Raw genomic sequence first — 23,913 nt, 5'->3', positions numbered from 1 at the left:
AAGAAAATTCAATTGACTTTGGAATGTATTATTATTATTCCTTTTTGATGAAGTGGTTTCTCCATAGATTACAAAAATTCTTTAAAGGACTTTTTGTTCCCCTAGGCCAAAGAACCGAGTTGTTAAACACACGTGAGGAATGCGATATTTTCCTTTGAGTCGGCTACCATAAAGAACCGTTATCGGGATCAAATTCCAAAGAACCATTACTAGTATTATTAAAGTTTTTTGTTTTTGCAGGTTGAAGAGATAACAACCCGCTTTTTTAACTCCGCCGGTGCAAAGTAATGAAAGTCTTTGCAATTGCCGGTCCCAAGCCCGGATAAAGGAGGAGGGAGAGTGGTGGACAGTTCTACGGTTATGCCACGTTGGTTGGACGCCCATCGTAGGACAACAACAATTGTTCTTGGTGGAGCTGATCGACGTATCCGAACACCTCGTGAATTGTGTGATCTAAATAAATCTTGTGTGTTAACGATTACTCATTGATGAACATCCTCTGTTTTCATTTCAGTTTATCGAGGAGGCCGGGCGAAGTTTGCATGATGCGATTATGATAGAAGTTAAGCAATAAAACCTAAAAGATTGCAATTCTGTGGGACACAATGGTCCGTCCCACTTGTTTTACATTATAATATGTGCATAGTTTACGCTTTCGTAGAATTGATTGGCTAATTTGAGCATTCAAATACTTCAAGCTAATCGATAGTTACATTTTCTTTCTTTTAGGTCTTTCATTAAGCATGGATCGGGTTTGTTTATTTTCTTTTTGTAATGCATCCTCCTTTGCGATTGCGGTTGTCTCTTGAAATTTTTGCTCACCTATTTTTGCTCATTTTGTTGTAAAGTGGAAGAATCTCCAGGAAACATATGGATGCAATTGACAAAGCATTAGTCGAGAACTCTTAGGCGGTTGGTATGTCATTCCTTGAAGCAAAGATTTTGTAAGAAGCGCTTAGTGTTTATGTTTTTTTACCCTGCATACGAAATGGCGGTTACTCTACTAACCGATTAGTGTAAGCATCCTTTTGAGTATACATTAAGTGTTTGAACTTCGGACAAATGTAATATGAAAAATATGTCGTCCATTGTGATTAGAATGCTTTCTTTTTTCGATGTATGAGCAGCCTTTTTACTCTTACAAATCATCTTCGGTTTCATGCAAGTATGTCTTTTAGTGATAAGGCCATTATTGTTTTAATGTTGTATGAGACTATTTTTTTGCCTTTTTTGTATTCTAGGAATTCAACTTTATTGGGCTATAGTAGGTGTTTAATCCTCGTTTTTCCGGAGCGGAGGGTTTCTGAACTATGCATTATTCTCAAGTAGATTACATTCAAATTCACCTTAGCTGCGCCCTACCCACCCTATGGTTAGTTTAGTTAAGATGATAGGTCGCTTTTGTTGCACTAATGAGTATAATAAGTGTACTATCAATTTTATTGGATTTAATAAACTGGCACTCTGCCAAACGCCCAAACCCTCCTTATGTGGAGGTTTGTTGGAAAACAGAAAATAAAATTTGGAAGTATAGCTTGCTAAACTTGTAACTTTGAACTGTTACCATGCTCTCCTGTATGATGTATTTTAATGAATGCTAAATCTAGTGACTTTGACTGACTAAAACAAAAATCTCCCGTGGTTTGTTTTGAAGTATAGCAGATAGGAACACATACATTTCTAAAGTTGAAGTACACATTGCAATCTTTTTATGGGCACTCTCACTTCTGATGTTACGTCGGCATTTCCAACACCTCCTACTGAAGCTGCTCTTAATCCTCAAGCCATGGCTTCACTTCAGCAAGCCCAGGTACTTGCTACTTCTTTTGGTTAAAATCAACTAGTTCAGGTGAATTTTGAATATAATTGATGGGTTTGGGTTATTCAGGCTTTGAGTGGTGGACCGATGGTGTAGATAAGTCATTTAGGTAGCCTCACTGATATAAAGTACGAGCTACTTTGTCTCCTGATCTCTTGACCCACTTATTAGAACATTTTCTATAGTAGAAAAATTACCATTGGATAATGTATTATCTAGGTGTGTGTAATTGAATTTCCTGCTCCATTGGTTGCTTGGAGCATCCCTCTACTTTCTGCTTTAGCTGTGAGGTCCCTTCCTTGTTCAGTTCCCCCTGCAGTAAAATCACCATTACAATCTCTGTTGGTATAGCCATAACTAGAAATATTGCAATGTTTAAAACAAGCATCAGTTTTAAGTTCATAGAATTATTTTTCTGGTGGGATCCATGGACTATCTTGGTGATAATTGCTTGCGCACTGAGTTTCAAGATTTCGATGCCACAAAGAGCTTGTTTGCCATCTTTGAAAACAAGTTCGGTGGTCTTTGTTGTGGTACCCGAGCATCTTATAAGCCAAATGTTCCAAACACAAAAATAGGCAGTATTTAGTCCAAATAATTCTATCAATGAACCACCCAGTTCGTTGATTATACCATAGATCAATCCATTGCTTGACCTGCAAGCTTTGAAATTGTGTCAAACTGAGTTGCCAGGGAATAAGATACCACATTGCTTTCGTAAAATGCCAATTCAAAAGAAGATGATGAATGGATTCTATGGCTTTGCCACACAGCATGCATGACTTGTCAGAAATAGAAAATAGTTGTGCAAGGTGTTCTCTTGTAGAGACAATCTCATAGTAGCATTTTCTTTCACGATTGCAATCTTTTTGAAAGAATTTATGAAAGATAGCATTATATGGAATTTAGACATCTAGGATTACTTTTTCTTTTCCGTAACTAAGTCAGTCAGTCTCATTTCCTGCATTTACAACGATACTGTAATATGTCCATTATATTTCATGACTCGAAGCATTTCTCTGTTTGGTGAGTCCCTTTCCCTACTCAATACTAGATATTCCAGCAGGTGAAGAAACCAAGCAGATCTATTTTCCGTCATTCAAGATCTATTTTTTCTTGTATAATCCTGAGTTCTTTGGAATTATTCTTTTTTCGCTTTTTGATAGTAAATCGAGGGAGTTTTAAGATGTTGGGACTGTTGAAACAAAAGTTTACTAATCCCGGAGGTGTTACTTCTTTGGTAAATAAATTAATAATAATAAAAACCTATTCTTTTTTTTTTCTTCGTTTGTTTGTTTTTTAAGTCTGTATTTTCTTTTGTTTTTTTTACCAGATTAGGCCTGCTGTGATTGCCTCGAGAAGTTATGCAACGGGGGCGAAAGAGGTACATATTATTATTTCATCATTTTCATTGGTTTATTATTTACTTCAATTATTGTTTTAAGTTGATGTTCATTGTGCACTTAAATTGCACTAATTTTGAAGCCACGATAGTTTAGATTTCTAAATTGCACTAATTTTTAAGTGTCAGTGGTGCAAATGAATCTCGTGGCAATGGGTTAATCGAAATTTTGGGATTTTTTAATTTCCAGATGACGGTCCGAGATGCTTTGAATTCTGCTCTCGATGAGGAAATGTCTGCTGACCCCACGGTCTTTGTGATGGGTGAAGAGGTAATAAGGATAAAATTTTTCTTTGCTTGGGAAAACAGAGAGATTGCACCATACATTTTGCTTCTTACTTTTTTGGTGGTGTTCTTTTTGCGGGTTGGGGTTGGTGAGTACCGTAGTGTGCTTACAAGGTAAGACCTCAATAGAAAGATGAAATCATAGTCATTTTGTCATCTAGGAATGTGGTTGAATTTGTTTATGTTATTTCTAAAAGCAACACACTCTATTATTGTCTTTAGATTACAAAAGGGCTCTTGGATAAGTATGGTCCGGACGAGTTGTTGATACTCCAATAACAGAGGTGTGTATGAATCTTCCACGTACTGTTTCTTAATAGTTATTTTGTATCCCAATCTCTAAGTTGATGCAACTTCGTAAGTGCTTATAAACTCATCAACATTCTCTGTTTGGTGGGTATTTGAAATTCAGACTTCTCTGTTTGGTGAGTCCCTTTCCCGTGCAATACTTGAATTTTTCAGCTTAAATTTTCCAATAAATTTTTCAGACTTCTCTTCAGTGTTAATAATAGTGTACTGTATAATTTTTCTGCTGTCTGTTTCCTATTAACACCCAAAATTTACTTGTGTTACTACCTCATTTTACTTGTGTTAGTTGTCATGGATTTAAACAGCATTTGAGAAGATATGGGTTTCGAACTTCGTTCATGGATATTCCACTCGTTTCACTTATCAGATCTCTTGTCATTACATGTATGTATGTTTATATGTTATCTTGTATTCTATTCTTCTACTTGTACTGTTCATTTATTTGGGTTATGCTTTTGGTAGGTGTTTATTCATTGTGTGATGGACCTGGGTTATCTCATGGACCGTATTTGGGGACGACGAGTTTCTGTTCTTTTGTTTCCATTTTGATATTGTCGGTGAAGGCTTGCTTGTTTTCGGCGAATGGGAATGTGGAAGCTGCTGAGGGTTCTGCAACTTCTTTGGCTAGACAGAAGCTTCATTTGAACAAGTCATGGGGGATGCCTGTTTTGTTTTTGTCTTCTCTTGTGTTTGCTCTTGGACATATTGTTATTGCTTATAGAACTAATTTGTAGAGCTCGGAGGAAGCTCATGTTTCACCGCGTCGACCCTGAAGCTGTAAGGTTATTTGAACTTTAGACTTTACTTTTTATCTATTAGAAGGAATTATTATACCCTAGGTGCACTTTTAGTAATGCTTTGCTCTGTTATAAATTTTATTGTACGAATTTTGGTGGGAATGAGAATTTTCTCGCTACAAAAATGAGATTTTTTTTTTTTATTATTAGCAACCCATCAGCAACGGTTCATAACCGTTACAAACGAATTTTAAATTATTTTTTTTAAATTAACTAACAAATTTGCAACGCTTTATAACCGTTACAAACGAATTTTAAATTATTTTTTTTAAATTAACTAACAAATTTGCAACGCTTTATAACCGTTACAAACGAATTTTAAATTATTTTTTTTAAATTAACTAACAACTTTTAACGCTTTTAAAACCGTTGGTAAAAATTTTAACAAATTACCAACGCTTTAAAAAGCGTTTGTGAATTAAAAACCGTTGCAAAGGTTTTAAATATGTGTAATGAAATAGTTATACTAAGCGTTGGAAATTTCGTTTTGCAACGCTTTTTGAGCGTTGAAATTTCGTTTTTAACGCTTTTTAAGCGTTACAAATATTTCCAACACTTTACTGACGCCATATTTGCAACGCTTAAAAAGCGTTGCGAAAATTATTAGCAACGCTTTTTTGCCGTTGCAAATAGCCTGTTATGGTGTAGTGAACATGATGAGATTCATGAAGTTGCTGAACCTCACAGCTTGTCGACATTCAAAAAGATCATGGCAGGTGAGAGTTGGTCCACATGTGCTTAAGGAACATATTGCTGATAATGGTATGTGTACTTACTGAGTGTTGGTTGAAACATGAATTTTTGGCCTGAGGAAGTGTCAACTGAAGCGGGAAGTTCACCGGAAACCTTTTCAGATAGAATAAAATCAACTATACTTCCTGATTTGTTTGAAGGTATGTGGTTTCTATGTTTCAAGTATCATATAGTCTTGTTACTGATATATTCTTCACTAATATATCGCAGCAAAATCCAATGCGGACTTTGGTGAAACTGGTGTTGGAGATCTTGATCAACCTGATTATGATGAATTTGATAGCGAAAATCCGTATGGAGATGTAGTGGTCGTTCTTGACGAATATAGAATTGCCACCAATGTAACTATTGATGAGATTGTGGGTGATAGAGATGAAGTTGAAATACTACATGATGTTGAAATAGAAGAAGAAGATGTATGTGGTAGTATTGGATGGACCTATTGATGATGAAGGCATCATAGGGCAAGAAGGAGTCATGGATGATGATGATGATAGTGAAGTCCAGGTATTAGATGGAGATGATGGTGATCGATGGTCTACTCCGAACCGTGGTGAAGGGGGGCAAGAAGGAGTCATGGATGATGATGATGATAGTGAAGTCCAGGTAATGGATGGAGATGATGGTGATCGATGGTCAACTCCGCACCGTGGTGAAGGGGGGCAAGAAGGAGTCTTGGATGATGATGATGATAGTGAAGTCCAGGTATTGGATGGAGATGGTGGTGATCGATGGTCTACTCCGAACCGTGGTGAAGAATTTTTTTGGGGGTGGGGCATGCCTATGACAATTACTAAGAATGGCGAAGGACGACAAAGTCAATTTGATTTTGATTTGGAGGGAATGGTTGATGCTGTGGTAGTTTCACCTATTGACCTGAAATCCGAAAAACTTACATCAAGGATGTCAGAATCTCGACTCTTCCCATAGTCCGAACCTTGAAGGTACTGGTTTGGATGTTACTCCTGCTCATTTGCAGGTGAAGTTTATCCCTCCTAAAGTTGGACAACACTACCCTACTCGAGATGATCTTATCAAAGACATGAAGTTGTATGCAATAGCAAACATGTTTGATTTGCGTCGTGCAAGTACTACTCCTGAAAGGGTGGTGATGAAATGTAAGGCTGTTGGATGTACATTTCATATGTATGCAAAACCGGCCACTGGTTCTGATATATGGGTTATTATAACATTGACAGAGGCACACACTTGTCCACAAGATGAAGTTGTTGCAACTAATCGACAAGCAAATGTTAAGTGGGCCTCAGAAGTTATTAAGTCGAAACTGAAGGACAACGTGGAATTGTGTCCAAGACAGTTGCAGCTGGAGGTGGAATTCTGTCAACGCCACTTCACCATTATCCACCGGATTATACATTAACAAATTCTTCGCCGTATATTTCCACCCCTCCAATGTACTCAACGGCTGATCCGAAGTCCCGTACCCATCCGTAACACGTTCTTTCTTAATATCTTCCAACAATTTAACTTCCACTTTCTCCCCTTCTATTAAAAACCCATACCTCTCTCTCTTCTTCCTATTAACCTTTTCTAATATCTTACTAAAACTATCATTATCTTCACTAGTATACCTTCTACAAAACTCGTCTAGACTATACGACCCAACAATTGAATCAACATGCCCATCACCATCAACAACAACATTATTTCCCTCAACAACTTGCGGGGTTTTATCAAAATAAAAAGGAGTAGTCAACAAATTAACGTAATTATTTGGGTACACGGAGTCTTGGAATGGGCTTCAAAGATTGGTACGTAAAGTTTTTCCAAAGACGACGTTCAAGAATCTTTAATTGGGCATCTTTAATTGTCATTGGGTCACCAGTTTTAACAAAGCAACTAACCAATATAAACGATCATGTAGCTTGGGTAAGTCAGGGAAGAAATCACGTTCTATTATGTAGCCCATCGCGTCTCCGTATGTTTCTTCGTCTAGGACATGGGCTTGTCTTTTTTTTGAGGTGGGTAAAAAAATTGAAGATGATGAATTGGTGTTTGGGGTGTTTAGAGATGGGGAGGGGGACAGGTGGCGGGGTGAGTTACTTGGAGAGAGAAGCATGGTTGTTTGCTTTTCGGAATAGTGATTGTTTTAGTTGATGTGGAGATGGAAATAAGAGACGAGAAGTGGCAAGTTTGGATGAAGAAGGTTCTGGTTTACTTTCGTTCCGAATTCCGTTCGTTTTTGTCTGCGACACTAGAACCGACTTGAATTGAATCTGGATCTCAAAAGATTTTTATTGGGCGGTGGGCTTTCTTTATTAGGAGGTCTTTTGGGATAAAGGCATCACCAACGGGGCTGTATCCGGGACTTTATCTTCAAATTTGGAGGACCAATCCAATAAACAGCTACCAACCGTAGCTCTTAAATGGGCCCCAAAATTTAAAATCCAGGATAACTGACTTCATTTCTATGGATGGTTTTAAAGGACCCGAAAGCCAGAGCCCAAAGTACATAACCTCATTTTTATTTTTATTTTTTATAGATAAAAGGAAGACACTTCCGAAATTTAGGAAGAGCTTCCTACATAGTTTACATCCGAAATTTAGGAAGAGCTTCCTACAGAGTTTACATCATCCACACATTTGAATAAGAGATCTTGTCGTAGCATGATTTAAACTAAAATAAGGAGGAGCTCGCCTACCCCTTCTAGCCAGAGCATGAGAAACAAAATTAGAATCCCTACGGATAAAGTGAAAAGTACAGACATTCAACACTAAAGTACAAGCATAAATATCATGTGCTACTGAGGTAGCTCCCCAAGATAAACTTGTTCCCCTGTGTTGCAAATTTTCAGCTAAGTTTTTGCAGTCCGTCAAAACAGCGAGACATTGGATCCCCAATCATCTAGTCCACCTCGAATAGCTTGTGCCTCTGCCTCTTCTGGGTCAGAAGCCGTGTCTTTACTGTGTCCTACACCAATACAGTAACCAAAGTTATTCCATAAGGAACAACCTATTCCTAATTGGTTTGTGTTACAATCCCAAGAGGCATCTGTGGTAAGGTAGTGCCAATTGTTGTTTATTTGTGGCCACATGTGTAAATGGTTATTTTTGGAGAAAGGATTTTCATTGTTTGTAATAAAGGTTGTAGCTCTACGTATAATGCTGAAGACATTTGTATGTTTTTGGTTGAAAACAATGTCATTTCTACTAATCCAAATGGATAACATAGTAGTGGCGAAAATACTTATAGTGTTCCTTAAAATGGTTTTGTCGTGTAGGTTAGAGCAAATAGTACTGATTGAATCAGTTTGGTTCCAGTGGTCCGTTCTAATGGAAAGTTTAGAAGCATACTAGATATGCCTTAGCATATTGCAATGGAAAAGTGCATGAGAAGTAGATTCCACCTGGTTATTACAACGCGGGCAAGTTGTAAAGTTAGTAATAGTCCTATTCCTCAAGTTCTCCCTTGTGGGAAGATTGTTTGTGACAGCTTTCCAGAAGAACAACTTGACTCTTTCTGTTGTATCCGTATGCCATAACTGTTTCAAGAGGTGTGGATTTTGCTCGTTTTCATCTGTCTTTGTGCTGAGGTATTTGTAGATAGATTTTACGCTCAGTTCCCCATTTTGTTCCTTCATCCATCTGATGGTGTCTACATGTTCATTTTGACTGAGTGGTATTTTCATAATTTCCCTCACAATGTTAGGAAGAAAGAGGCTATCCAGAATATTTGTTTTCCATGTGTGGTTTTCCGAATCTATTAGATCAGCTACTCTCTTGTACGGGTTATTTGATGGCGGGGGGCCAAAAGGTTTTTTGTTTGGCAAGGTAGGTATCCAGGAATCCATCCATATGTCTATTTCATTTCCTAATCCAATGTGCCAGCATAACTGAGGGAGGATTTCATCTCTTGCCTTGATAATGCCTCTCCAAATCTTTGAGGCCCCCCTTGGACATTTAACCTCACTTAACTCAGCATGTGACAAGTTTATTTTTTTTCGCATGGTTTAGAGGAGTACTTATCTTCTCCACTGGAACATCCATCAATATAGAGTTTTGCTACTCTTTTTTCTTCTTGAGTTGCCCTCCAAAAAACTAACATGACACGCCAAAAAGATGACGTGGCCCTGGGTTTTGAAGTTTTGTATTGGTGATGCCCTAAGGGGACCAAATTTACAGTGCATGTTCAGTATAGTGAATGTCATAATTTCTTTCTACTCGTTTTTTTTCCCTCTCTTTCTCTTTCTCCTTTCTACACAAGTCAACTATGCTAAAACTTTCCAATCACCGTCTCTTTCTCTCATCCCAAATCGAACAATTACCCTCCATCTTCAAATCTCCCACTATCATCAACTTCATTTTCATTTCTCGGAGTTTTAATGTTGATCCTTGTAACATAACATCGGGCACCTAATATGTGAAACAAGTTTGAGCAACTGTTAAAAAGTAAGTCAAGCTTGAGCATAGTAATACTTGGCTTGAAATCCACTACAATGTGTGACAATGGGATGGTTGAAAATATATACTTACATATCGAAATGTATCTATCAGACATATAGAAGAATCGGGAGTTAGTATCTTTATCATTTTGAAATATCTTTTTGCGTTTTGTTTTTCTTTTTGTCCTTTAAATTTTTTTTCCATTTTCATTGTGATTTATATAAGGAGATAATAAGTGTGACGATATATCTGCCATGAAGGCCGGGCATAAGCTTATTTTATTTTCATACTTTTAGATAATGGATTTTTTCTTTTACTTTTTGAAAATAAAAAGGAGGTATAGGCTTAGGGTATCTCCAATGGGTGGTGTAAGTTTACACCTCCACATTTGAGCCACTAGAATTTTACAACCCTCAATCCACACTAGTAGATGGTGTGGAAATTCACACACTCGAATTGCTCCAAATGCAAAAACTTTACAAATTTGTATGTAAGAAATCGGATGACCTATCACTTAATTTTGGTTGCATACATACATCTTCTTGAATATTGCCCCGCCAAATACGTCTTCAAGCACATAATTTTATGGTTTTTTTCCAAGTTTTTCATCACAAAGTCCGAGTCTTTGAAATCTTTCAACACAATCTCCATGTCTTCTTCAAAAGATCAACTTTATTATAATTCTTCGAATTCGAATGGGTCTTGTCCATAATTCATAGTCATTCAAATACTCTGCCAACGAATTGAAGAACTACAAGAATCTTCAATGTCTCTAGTGTTTTGAGAATATCTCTCCAATTTCAACCAACATGGGGTGTGCTTACCTATGCATCTTCAAATGTCTAACTCTTATACTGTATAAAAAAACCAAATCCCCATCTCAAAAGGCTTAAGCCATTAAAATGAATGCATATAGTAACCTATATATAAGTTTGTGGCTTCGGAATTAAATTAGGCAAAAAGAGGAAAAAAAATTAAATAAAACCCAATATCATCAGATTTTTCAAAAAAAAATATAATCAATAAGCAAATGAGAATTGGCTATGAGATACTTGTAATTTGGTGGCAATAATTTCAGCTAAATGGGTATGTTGTTAAACTTGCTATGCACTGGTGGAGAGAAAAAAAAAAGATAGCCATTGATGAAATTTGAGAAAAGAGGAAGTAACATTTGGGGCAAGAAGAAGAAAGAAGTTTGGCACGTCACTTGAAACCAAGGCCCAAAATATCGAATTCGGTTAATATTTCGATGTACCCAAAAACTGATATATATCAAATACATCGAATATATTCATTTTTTTGTTGACCAGTCTAAATTTTGTTTTGTATGTCGATATCTCAAAAATATCGTTGATTATATCGGAAACATCGTCAATTATATCAAAAATATCGTCAATATATTAGTCAAAGTCAGCAATATTTAGTCAAAGTCAATAATATCGGTCAAAGTCAACAATTTATAACGATATATATCGTATATATCGATCGATATATATCGTTATATAGGAAATTACGATATATATCGGGAAAAAAAATATTCAATATTAAGTTGAAATGTATCGAATATATCCATATCGGTGTACCAAAAAAACGATATATATCGGTGATATATAAGATATATCGGGATATTTTGGGCCTTGCTTGAAACAACGTCTGTATGCATTTGAATCGACACGTTATTTTCGTAAACGCCCTAGGCTTTTAACAGTTTGTAAGTGCATGGTGGAATTACCCCTTGGGATTTTTGTTATTGGACCGACTTTTTTGTGTGTATTGGGTGTAAAGGTTTACACAGCCGATTGGAGAGATGCTGTTTGGCAAGCACGAGAGCTGTTTTATGACCTCTTGCATAGTTGCATGCATTCAATCTTTGAATGAATTGGGACCATAGACTTTAGAAGAAAACACACTACGAATTTCTACTTCAATTTGTTCTTTAAGACCATGGAACCAGTAGAGGATGTTGAGTTTTGCAAAGAGGTCGGTTTCTTAGATTCATCATCATTCTTAAGTTCATCATCACTCTTCGGTCTAGTCGATGGACATTGTAGCATGCAGAGCATCCGTCTTGGACCTCTTGATTTCAACAGATTAAACTTGTAAGATATCTGCCCAATCTCGAAGTTGCCAGCAGGAACTTGGGGGCTGATTTGTTTACTTGCAAATCTCCGGCTTGCTCGGCTGCTAGATGGCTTTGCACCCTCATATGGAGGCTGACTATCATAAATGGTAAATTTGGTACCAAGAAAATCCGAGCTGCAAAAGATAATTTAGGGCTTCAGTGGAGTGAAGAGATGTAAATCTTTAGGCTCTGTTTGGCAGTAGAAAAATTTGTAGTAGCCAACCTGGATTAGCTGATCTAATTCTGTAGATGTGCAACTTAAAGCAGGTTAATCTGGAAGTTGTTTGGCTGCCAATTGTTCTGTCACAAGTTCAGCATGCCCACTGTTTGGTTCACATTGTATCTGTTACACTGATAACCTGTTACATATTTGAAAAAAAATAATAGAACATTATAAGTCAAAGAAAATAATAACTTAAATACAATGTCCATATTCTCACCCAAAAAAAAACAATTCCACAAAATATTTAATTTGAAACAAGTATAACTGGTCATTTCATTCTTAACATGAAACAAATCCAAAGCAAAATCAAAAGTATTACATCAATCTGCATTGTGATAGTCACAATAGTCATTCCACATTGCAATGGCAATAGACTTTCTATAACTGATGCAATTTCTGATTCTATTTCTACTAAGGTTTTCTAGATCTTGTCTCCTCATTCCGAGTCTCCTTCAAGTTCTTCTTGCTCTCTTTGATCCTTATCAAAAATTCATCATTATGTTTCTCTCTTCAGATGTGATTGTGTAGAATGCAACATGCTATTACTATCTTTACTTGTGTTTCAAACGGATATGGAGGTGGAAGAGCCAAAATAGCAAACCGCTTTTTCAAGATTCCAATGATAATTCCTCAAAGATGAATGGCTTAAGATTGAATAACTCTTTGTAATTTGTAGGATGCAACACTCCAAATTCTTTTAAATGATAACGAGTGCCACTTAAATGGAGCAATAAAATTTGGTGCATTGGCATAGCCCGTGATCACCAAATAATATTTACCTACATTTCAAATTAAATAAAATTAAGCATTATGATCATAAACATGTTCAAATAGTATAAAGGGTTTTGGAATATTAAGCATGACAAAAGAATCCACAAGATTTAACATAATAATAAGCATTATGTACCTTCAAACTTGTAATTTGTCTTCCCTTGTTAGTGCTGAATTTAAAACATGAATCAGAGAATTTAACCTTCCCAACCGGCAAGAACATATTGAAACCGCAAGTCAAACTAACATGCCACCAAAACATTTTGGCGTAACAATTCCTTTCCTATTTATAAAAGGAACTCTCTCCTTTGAACCAATCAATGCAGGGATATGTGTTCCATCTATTGCTCCAACACAATCCTAATAGACGATATTTTAAGTAATAAAAAAACAAACTATTTAAAATGCATCATGCAATTTAAGTTTAAAAAAATTATAATCATATCGTAGTCAATACCTTAAAATACGGATAAAATCTATAACCACCGCCAAGAAGAGGAGTACTAGATCCCGCCGGGTTGTAGAAAATCTTCGGATAGTGCTACTATTGCATTCAAGACATTGTTGAAGTGGCGGCTAATAGTTTCTCCGCACGCTGAAAAACGTTCTTGAATGGTTCGACACGCTCGTTATGACCAATTGTATACATAAATATTGCTAGTTGTTCCTCAACCTCGCATCAGATCGTGAGTGAGTGAGTAGACCTTTCGTTTGTAAAATATCACACAATCGCAAGAACACGGTTTTTCCATACGAAAGTTTTCTTGGCAATCCAAGACCATGTCCAAGAAGCACTTCTTCAACCCGTTCAAGGCCACTAAGAGCCGGCGCGGCAAGGAATTTTATCGACATAATATTGATAATAACCCGTTTGTTAACATGGTAGTAACACATGCCGCTTGCATTATCATATCTTCTTCATCGAGTCGCCGGACATAGTATAGCCCCATTGGCAACACATTTATTAAGCAAATAATATATTTAAGTTGTATTACATAACACCGATAAACATAATTTTCATAGCAAATATAAAAATACTACTCCATTGCATAAATAGAACAAACTTCACGGTCAAATAAGTTTTGCATTCTCATTAAATACATAGAACAAACACATGTTCAATCAAGCAAATTTTGCATTCCCATAAGTGACCATAATTAACAAAATAAATATATATCCAATAACGCACCTTTGCAAAATATATACTACTAGACTCATAAAGTCTACTTTACACTGGACACCTAATGATCTCCAATAGACCAACAAACAAAGTATGCATTTTTCCACATCAAATATATTGGGGATCAACAAAAAATAAGTTATAAACTTGCTTATCACTTTTCTTCAAATTGATAAAGCAACCATTCCTTTTCGCCTTTCCATACGCAGTTCCCCATGAACACCCTTGCTTTCTTTTCATCTTCTAAGAAATCCAAGGCTCGCATGAAAGTACGGTCATCAAGATCGGGAATGGCTTCTAATTCAACAATCAACTTTGCTTCGCACGATGTAATTAGGTGTTGCAATTTCTTTCTTCTTGTTTGCTATTTCAAGAAATGCTTTGTTGCCATGCTTTGAATAGCATCTACCATACCCTCTGCTTTTAGGGACGCGGCTTTTTAGAATCATGATGGTTTGGCATCATCTTTGGTCGCCTCTCTTTTTGAGTTGGGCACAAGCTTCAAACTCACCGGGTCCAAATTGATCGGTTTTAGAGTATTATTACCCAAATCATGAACCAACAAGTGGACTTTGGGACCCCTCTCCATTCAGATTATCTTCGTAATATGTTTTCATGGTTCATAACTTTCTCACTAGGCATCGACTATGTTTCCCACTAGCCCCACCATCACCAAATATTATGCACAAGTCCTCATATCCTGTAATAGACTTAGTTCTCCAAATTCAAACGGGTGCTAGATATGGTGAACATAATTTTCTAGTGATGAATTATGGTTCTTTGGAAGACAAAAAGTTCTTAAAGTAAAGTAAGAAAATCACCTTGACATAATCATCCCAAACCCGGGTCATCATCAAAGATACACCATTTTCTATCATTATCCCAACCAAATCCACTTTGATCAATTAAAGTTCTTATAGCACTATGGTTCTTCTTCAATGCTCTATAGTGATTCTTTAAAATTTCTAGATCATAATTGGGACCAAATTTAGCTTTGAAGCGTACTATATGCTTCCAAGCATGTTTACTAAATTGGCCATCAAGGTATTGTCCATCATGCACTTGCGCCACCATAAGTTTCATAAAATTTTTATCCATTGGAGGCGCCCACACCGCCCTCTTATGCTTTGGCCTTTAACATTCTGCGGTCTCTTTCTCCATTCTTTCAAAGTTAAAAACATAATAATTCGTTGGTCGAAAGTGGCATGAAAGAGTATAACCCAAATTAGCTGAAAATATATATAAAGTGCGAAGTTCTCAATTTCTACAATATCACACAAATAAATAAAAAAATAAAAATAGTTTGGACATCATTGAAATGGATCTGGGGAGTGGACTCGAAAAGTTTCATCATGTACAACCGATAGGCACACAAATGTACGCCCATTCATCATGTACAACCGATAGGCACACACTGTCTCTTTCTTCTCCCACATGAACTAACCTTAAATTTCAGTAATTATGAAGATTCTATATATACCATCTAAAACGACATGGCTGTTAAGGAGTTGCGACACCTAAAAATAGCACTGTGAGTAGCTACATGCCTAATATATATATAGTGATTAGTGAATCTTAAAATGAGTAGGAAACTATGAGTGTGAGGCGCTACAATCATTCATCAGGCAATCTTTCTGTCACCTGAACCAAGTATGTGCCTATGGGATGAACAAGGGCGTGACTTGTAAGCGAAATCCTAAAGTCACCTACTAAATTTAGAATGTTTTAGCACTTGCAATAGCCAGACGGCCCAGACCTGTTCCACTTTTTTCCCTACATATTCTCACTCGTTCCTCAATCTCAAGCATGCGGGATGTCTGCTATAGCTTATAGTTTCTTAAGCACATTGAGTTTTTGGTGTGGTTGGTCTATCGACATATAATAATATATGGAACCTCTTGCAATATCCACATCAAATTGGTCGTTTTAGATTTTTAATAATTTCGGTGGGAGCTTGAAAACAGAGATACAAAGGGGCACAGAGTAGCTTGGGAATTGAATAAATATTAAGTACAGTACTATTAAGTTTCAAGATAGAGTACTCTAAGCCAACTAATTAAGAGAGTACGAGGGTAAGATAACACAAGGTTAGAGTACGAAAAGGTTAGTGGATTTAGGGTAAGATAACACAATTGTTACCAGGGATAACATAAAAGATAAAATATGTAAGATAACAACTTCCATTACCTTACCAATAATAGAGAGAGAGATAGTAGCAAGAAGTAATCGAGAGACACAAGGTTTCAGGTCTTTTTTTTATCTTTCTTCTTTTTTTTTTTTTTTTTTTAATTTTATGTGTATACTCTAATGTAGATCGAGAATCCATTGCTTTCCAATGGATACCATTATCCCTAGTTTTTGGGGTTGGGCCAACCAACTAATAGCATATGGCTGAGACTTGGGCCCAAAATATAGGAACCAAACAGAATAACAGGGATAGTGCACCCTAACCCATGAATAGGATGGGCTATACAGGCTACCAAACAGGGCCTTAATATATAGAAAAATGAGGGGTTGAGTGAATAAGGATTGGTATGGACGTAGGGATATTTTGGTAATTGTATAATTATTTTTGTTTTTTTCTATTTTTTTGGGGGCAAAATTGTATTTTCACAATTATCAAATTTGTTTTCTAGCAAAAAGTGTAGACTTGGTGGGCTCCGGGGTGAGAAAAATGATTGCACATATAGAGATAAAATAGTAATTCACTTCTATTGTAAATTTAAAATTAGAAAAAATAATAATAGTGGGGTTTGAGATTGTTCCACGTGATAGGCACGTGGCATGAGGCTAGTGATAATTAATATGGATACTCTAGAGTTCCTTTCAGTGTTTGGTCTAATTATTATGCAGTTGTTTGAAAAATCTCATCACAGTATCACACGCATTGCCTGTACACCACAAGTTGGACTGTTGAAAAACTTAAATAAACCATAAAAAAACAGCAGTTGACCAAAAATAGAATTAGACAAAGATAATAATTTCCGAAACAAAACAAAACCAAGAAAAAGGGGATAAATTATACGTATCTAAAAGGAGTTGATGCCAAGCAGTTTACAACAGGATTGCTAAAAAAGAAAGAAAGATAAAGAAAGTGAATTTAAAAGCAGCACATCCACAATCTCTGACTTAGGTTTAACTGTTCAAGTCACAGCCAGAAGGACTTGAATTAAAGAAAATCTTACCTCAATTTCCCAGCATAAGCATTACTCCCCTAGGACAAGTCATCGGCATCAAGCGATATAATATATTCTGTATGAGCACCATGCCTGAACCTTCGTGCTGCTAACAGAAATTTCCCCTTGTCCATGAAAGCTGCAAAAAACAACTAAGCTGAGAAATTTCCCAACCATATTTAAATATTTAATACAGATATAACATTTTTAACAAAGATACAAAGTACTAAAAAGAAGACAGAATTCTGAAGGGTCTGACATGTCAAGCTCCCTGAATTAAACATGTGGACCTAGTCTAATTCGCATGTAGTAGACCAAACTGAACACAAGCAATTTTATCCCGCAGCCATACAATTCGGATCATCCTGTCTTTGAAGAAACGACTGTACATAAGCAACTTGGAGTAAAGGGTTGAGACCACCAGAAAAACACTTGAAAATATTGCTCCTCTAGGCCATGGCCTAAGTGCAGGAGCCACCTAGAATGGAAGCCCTGCCCCATCACAACTTTTATTATACCCTCATTTATAAGGGCAAAGGATAATTCAGTGTCCACTGTCCACTTTTAAAAGTATAGAAACGTTAACAAAAAATTGATCACACATAGTAGCCCTCTCTAACACTGACAACTTTCCAGTAAGTACCATCCTAAAAAAGAACAATCCCAAGAAGACTTTCATTTAGCTATGACTGAAAAGCCATTTCAATCCACAAAACCTATTAAAAGTTTGCTCAGACATTACGGAGCTTCTCCCTGACCTCAAAGGTCTCGATGAGCAGGGATTAGTATTTGCCATCATCAATTCATCACAGCACAAATAGTTGAAGTAGAAGAACAAACAAACAGAATAATGACTGGCAATTGACAAAAACAGGTTTATGAGTTGCTATCTCTAACACAAGAGATGGCCACAAACCACTTTGGAGCTAGTACCCTCATAAAAGGTACAATCGCAAAATGCCTGCATTCAGCTACAACTGTAAGCCATTTCATGCCTAGAAATACTTGATCAAACCTAACTAAAAATTTCTCAGCCATGTCATGTAATCTTCTCCCTGACCTCAAAAAGGTCCCAACGAGCTGGGATTAAGAGAATATTGAAGATTCACAACAGAAGAAAAAACAAACAGAATTAAATACTGCTAATTGAGGCTATGAAGCACGGATACTCCTGTAAAGGTGAAGTATAGGTGTCCGACACGGATATGCCCCGATACGTGTCGGTTACGCGATTTGGAGTATCCAATTTTTTAATTAATTTTTTAATTTCCGATACATGGGGGATACGCCGAAATATTAATCTCACAAATTTTTTTTGGAACTTCAAAAAAAAAAAAAAAAAAAAAAAAAAAAAGTGAAATAAAATCCAAGATAAGAAAAAATGCAAGAGAAGAAAGATGAAGTATATTATATATATATATATATATATATATATATATTATTCAAACGTATCTATGACGTATCCGTGTCCTATATTTTTGAAAAATGCCGTGTCCGTGTATCTGTGTCGTATCGTATCCGTGTCGCGTATCGGTATCTGTGCTTCCTAGAATTGAGTACCAAAACAAGATGTGCGAACCGTGATCTCTAACACAAGAGACGGTCACGGACCACTTTCCAGATAGTACCTCCTAAAAAGATGCAACAGCAAGAAGACTTGCATTAACCTATGAGTGTAGGCCATTTCACATCTAGGGTATACTTTACATAACCTATCTAAAATTGCTCACACATGTTATTAAATCTTCTCCCTGACCTTAAATAAGGTCTCACCAAGCTGGGATTTGTATTTTTCATCATCGCCAAATATAATGTTCACAACAGCAAACGAAGACCAAACACAATATATTCATTGCAATCGCTAAACCAAGACAGCCACTGACCACTTTCCAGCTAGCGCACTAAAAAAAGTAGACTTGCATTTAGCTACGACTGTAAGCCATTTCAAGTCAAGGATATAGTTAATAAAACCTCCAGAAAAATTGCTCGGAAATGTTATTGTATCTTCTCCTGACCTCAGAGGACTCACCGAGCTGGGATTAGAGGTTGTCATCAAAGCCACATACAATATTTGAAATAGAAGAAACAAACAGAAACAAACTGACAATTGAAAACCAAAACAAGATAGATGAGTTGTTCAACTCTCACATGTGACGGCCACTGGCCAATTTCAAATTCAAGTTAGAAAAACTGATATGAGGAGGCCTGTCATCATCCACTCATACTAATTTTCATACACGGTCCATGATATAAAATGTTGTTTCGCTCCTGACAAAGTGGGTAGAATAAAATATTTTCATAAAAGGAGAAAATTTTGGTTACAAGTTCCCTGGAATTCCTGCAAGTATGAAGTATCACAAAATTTAACTGCATTTTGTTCTATAATTCGACTGCATCACAGGACACGTTTATTTGGTCTTACGAATAGAGTAATATACTCCGTCCAGGAAAGGTAACAACATTCCCAACTTCAAAAGCATTTCCAGGAATCACTAAATAACTTTTTTACTTCTCCCGGTAAATTACGTTTTATTAAAATCAAAGGAAAATAGTAATCTTAGATAAAACGACAGCTCCTTGTTGGTGGAAAATCTCACAATCAACTTGATCACTACTTAATAGTTGATTTTTTAATCACTGTATAGTTTCAACTTCTGTAATTAAAAACTCTCGGTCCACTTTAATCTAACATAAAACATATTTCCATATTCAAGTCTATCCAACCCCTAAACAATTCATAGGACAAGTATAAACTTATCTAATAGCATGCACAAAAGTCAATATACTGCATTTGGTGACTCACCCATTCATACAATCCGGCAATGAAAACGACACGAAAAGAAAAATTAGATAAACAATAATATCTTACTTTGTGTTAAACCAAGGTAAAGATAAAACGTGGAATTCTTCTTATTCCATTTGATAAAACACTGTAGCGGAGCGTCCCTCGGCCCCGGCTGCAAAAAAACATTATAAAAAAAAAACTCACATTTGTGTCTAATCTTAAAAACAGATCAAATAATTAAATTTAGAATTAGATCGAACCTGTTTAAGAGATTCAGGGAAAGTGATTTGGCCAGAATTAGGAGACTTAACAATTCCTTTGGTAACATCTCTCCATCGTTTACAAACACAAGCACATGAAACCAAGGCCCAAAATATCGATATTGATGAATATATCGGTGTACCCAAAAACCGATATATATCGGATATTTCGGATATATCTATTTTTTTGGTAACCAGTCCAAACTATTTAAAATATCGGAAATATCGGAAATATTGGATATATATCGGAAATATATTGGAATAGTCACATTTGCAAAATACGATAAAATATATTGGAATAGGGCCTTGAATAGTCACATTTGCAAAATACGATTTAAACACATATCTATACCTTCCACATCCAGAATGACTAATAGAATCTCAAAATGCACTAGACAAATTTCCTTCATTTTCAAACATTTTTGGATCTTAAATCACAAACCTCGATAAAATTATAAGAAATTAAGCAAAAGATTCATACATATATTGATATTTCTATATAGTCATGGCATAATTAGCTTATAAAGAACACATATTTCATCATCAGAAGTACATAAATTTACATTACCAGGGAGGATTGGAACCTTCCTTCAAAGCAGGTGACTTAGAACTGAAGCAACTATCTCTTCCAAATCTTGTCAAGCTCCTACCTGCTTTTGGAGTCCCTGCAATTGGGCTTGCACCACGGTAGCTGGCACGAAGAGTTTCATCAATTGTGCTTGAAGACTTAGCCATGCTTCTAACAAACTTCTGAGCAGCAGGAGAAAGAGTTCGGACACTTGGACTAGCACTACCTCCACGAGCTGGTGAAGGCAATGGGGGTTTCTGAAACATCTTAGACCTCTCCCTCGTTTTACGAGCAGCTTCCCTAGACAAGGAGTGAGCCTTGACATCTCTGGGAGACGGATACGCAATACTGAATTGAGGCCCTCTACTACCTCCAATACCAACCGGTGTATCCTCCTGTTCCAGTCTCAAAGGTGTCCCTTCAATCTCTCCCCATGTAATAAACGGTGACTCATCAACACCAGGTGCAGGAGACGGCGTCTTTACATAGTTATACCCATTATCCGCCTTCTTCCCAGACTCAACATAAAACAGATTCGGAGTTTTCCTCATATCTTCCAAATCATACTTCCTAGTTTTCTCCGCTTCTCTTTCCGCATACGACGAAAACACCGGAGTTCCTCCCGCGACAGGAGTATACATCACTGCAATAGTATCCTCTTCCTTGGGTCTAGAATCCACCAACTTTCCATGAAACCTAGTGTTTGTCCCATGAATCTCCTTAGTCAAACCCTTAATCCTCTCCGCCTCCTCTTCTTCCGTCAACGCCACTTCACCATTATCCACCGGATTATACATTAACAAATTCTTCGCCGTATATTTCCACCCCTCCAATGTACTCAACGGCTGATCCGAAGTCCCGTACCCATCCGTAACACGTTCTTTCTTAATATCTTCCAACAATTTCACTTCCACTTTCTCCCCTTCTATTAAAAACCCATACCTCTCTCTCTTCTTCCTATTAACCTTTTCTAATATCTTACTAAAACTATCATTATCTTCACTAGTATACCTTCTACAAAACTCGTCTAGACTATACGACCCAACAATGGAATCAACATGCCCATCACCATCAACAACAACATTATTTCCCTCAACAACTTGCGGGGTTTTATCAAAATCGAAAGGAGTAGTCAACAAATTAACGTAATTCGACTGGGTACCTGGAGTCTTGGAATGGGCTTCAGCATTGGTACGTAAAGTTTTGCCACCACGACGTTCAAGAATCTTTAATTGGGCATCTTTAATTATCATTGGGTCACCAGTTTTAACAGCAACTAACCAATCTAAACGGTCACGTAGCTTGGGTAAATCAGGGAAGAAATCACGTTCTATTATGTAGCCCATCGCGTCTCCGTATGTTTCTTCGTCTAGGACATGGGCTTGTCTTTTTTTTGAGGTGGGTAAAAAAATTGAAGATGATGAATTGGTGTTTGGGGTGTTTAGAGATGGGGAGGGGGACAGGTGGCGGGGTGAGTTACCTGGAGAGAGAAGCATGGTTGTTTGCTTTTCGGAATAGTGATTGTTTTAGTTTATGCGGAGATGGAAATAAGAGACGAGAAGACTTCTTGTTGGAGTGGTTTTGGTGGGTTTTTGAGTGCTTAGTTGAACTGATCTTCAATTTCCTCGTTTCAAGCTCGCCCATTGGGCCAAATCCCAGTCCTAGTAGCCCTAACAAAGATACCGGCATAATCACGAGATTTCAACGACAATATAAACCTACCTTTGATTTTATTCCCGCCAGAAAAAACCATTCTCCTTCCCTTGATGGTTCATGCTTCTCCAAGTCGTCTCCTCATTTCTCTACGTCCACATCTTCGTGTTTCTATCTCACTTCATTCACACCATCACTTCAAACCAAGAAACAAACACTCTTGACCACTTACTTCAAACTTGTTCCACTATTCACCAATGCAAACAAATCATCCAAACTGGAAACATTTCATCTGGGTTTCTATCTGCGCGTCTTATTTCAGTTTACCCGCAGTTTAATCTACTCCACGACGCGCAACATGCCCATTGAGTCTAAATCTAATATTTTGCTGTGGAACTCAATATTGAGAGCTAATGTCTATAATGGGCATTTTGAAAACGTTTTGAAAATTTGTGTTGAAATGAGAAATCTTGATTTTCTTCCTGATGGGTTTAGTTATCCACTAATTATAAGAGCGTGTGGTTCATTGGGTAGTTTAGAGTTGTGTAAGATTGTTCATTGTCATGTTGTTGTTTCAGGGTTTGGATATAACCTTCATGTTGGTAATGAAGTAGTTGGTATGTATGGTAAGCTTGGATGTATGGAGTTATCTGTGAAAGTGTTTGATAGAATGCCTAGTAGAACTCATATATCTTGGAATACTGTTATTTTGGGTTTTTCGCAGAATTATGATTGCGAGGGTGCTGTTAAGATTTATGAGAGAATGAAATTGGAAGGGTTTGAACCTACTCTTGTGACTTGGACGTCGCTGTCATCGGCTCATGCTCGATGTGGGCAACATGAGAAAGCTATGCAGTTTTTTGTTGAGATGAGGAGGAAAGGAATTGGGGCAACTGCTGAGGCAGTTGCGGTTGGTTTATCTGTTTGTGCAGATGTCGGTGCAGTATCAAAAGGTAAGGAGATTCATGGTTATGTAATAAGTGCTGGTTTTCATGATTACATTTTTGTAAATAATTCACTAATCTCGATGTATGGCAAGCACAAATTTATAAATGAAGCGAAGAGTTTGTTTTCCGACATCAAGTTAAAGAGCTTAGTTAGTTGGAATGGGTTGATGTCTTCTTTTGCAGAAGCTGATTTGTGTGATGAGGCTTTTGAGCTTTTCTCTCGGTTGGAAAAATCAGCACATTCGATGATGACACCCAATGTTGTAAGTTGGAGCACAGTCATTGGGGCATTTGCAAATAAGGGGAGGACTGATGAATGTTTAGAACTCTTCCGTAAGATGCAATGTGTCAATGTTGAGCCTAACGCAGTCACAATCGCCAGCGTCCTATCAGTATGTCCCGGAACTGGCAGCGTTGAACTTGGGCAGGGAAATCCATGGCCATGTGGTTACGGGTAGT

The 23,913-nt window shown here is 36.9% G+C and overlaps 2 protein-coding genes, 1 non-coding gene and 2 pseudogenes across 4 annotated transcripts; 2 read left to right on the top strand and 3 right to left on the bottom strand.

Annotated features, from left to right (window-relative positions):
• The first annotated feature begins 1,424 nt into the window (after positions 1-1,424).
• LOC147483789 (uncharacterized) lies at positions 1,425-3,624 on the top strand. The gene is made up of 3 exons (XM_086579644.1): positions 1,425-1,810; positions 3,153-3,203; positions 3,412-3,624. Exons 1-3 carry the CDS (start codon positions 1,712-1,714, stop codon positions 3,622-3,624), a joined length of 363 nt encoding a protein of 120 aa, XP_086435770.1. The 5' UTR covers positions 1,425-1,711.
• An 8,038-nt stretch (positions 3,625-11,662) lies between these two features.
• On the bottom strand, positions 11,663-20,647 carry LOC147483787 (tubby-like F-box protein 9; annotated as a pseudogene). The gene is made up of 5 exons (XR_015205535.1): positions 20,639-20,647; positions 20,287-20,490; positions 20,111-20,198; positions 17,251-17,380; positions 11,663-12,025 (listed from the first exon to the last, which is right to left on the bottom strand). The product of XR_015205535.1 is annotated as a tubby-like F-box protein 9 (transcript).
• LOC147483788 (small nucleolar RNA snoR69Y) lies at positions 18,961-19,051 on the bottom strand. Its single transcript, XR_015207058.1, has one exon. It is a non-coding gene; the product is annotated as a small nucleolar RNA snoR69Y (small nucleolar RNA).
• Positions 20,648-20,705: 58 nt separating the features above from the next.
• On the bottom strand, positions 20,706-22,644 carry LOC147483786 (uncharacterized). Its single transcript, XM_086580232.1, has one exon. It carries the CDS (start codon positions 22,348-22,350, stop codon positions 20,851-20,853), a length of 1,500 nt encoding a protein of 499 aa, XP_086436358.1. The 5' UTR covers positions 22,351-22,644; the 3' UTR covers positions 20,706-20,850.
• A 221-nt stretch (positions 22,645-22,865) lies between these two features.
• LOC147483785 (putative pentatricopeptide repeat-containing protein At1g17630 pseudogene) lies at positions 22,866-23,912 on the top strand (annotated as a pseudogene).
• Position 23,913: the final 1 nt, after the last annotated feature.

Source organism: Coptis chinensis, chromosome 8, assembly GCF_015680905.1.
Source record: "Coptis chinensis isolate HL-2020 chromosome 8, ASM1568090v1, whole genome shotgun sequence".
Classification (NCBI taxonomy): Eukaryota; Viridiplantae; Streptophyta; class Magnoliopsida; order Ranunculales; family Ranunculaceae; genus Coptis; species Coptis chinensis.
This window is presented reverse-complemented; position numbering and strand designations above follow the sequence as displayed.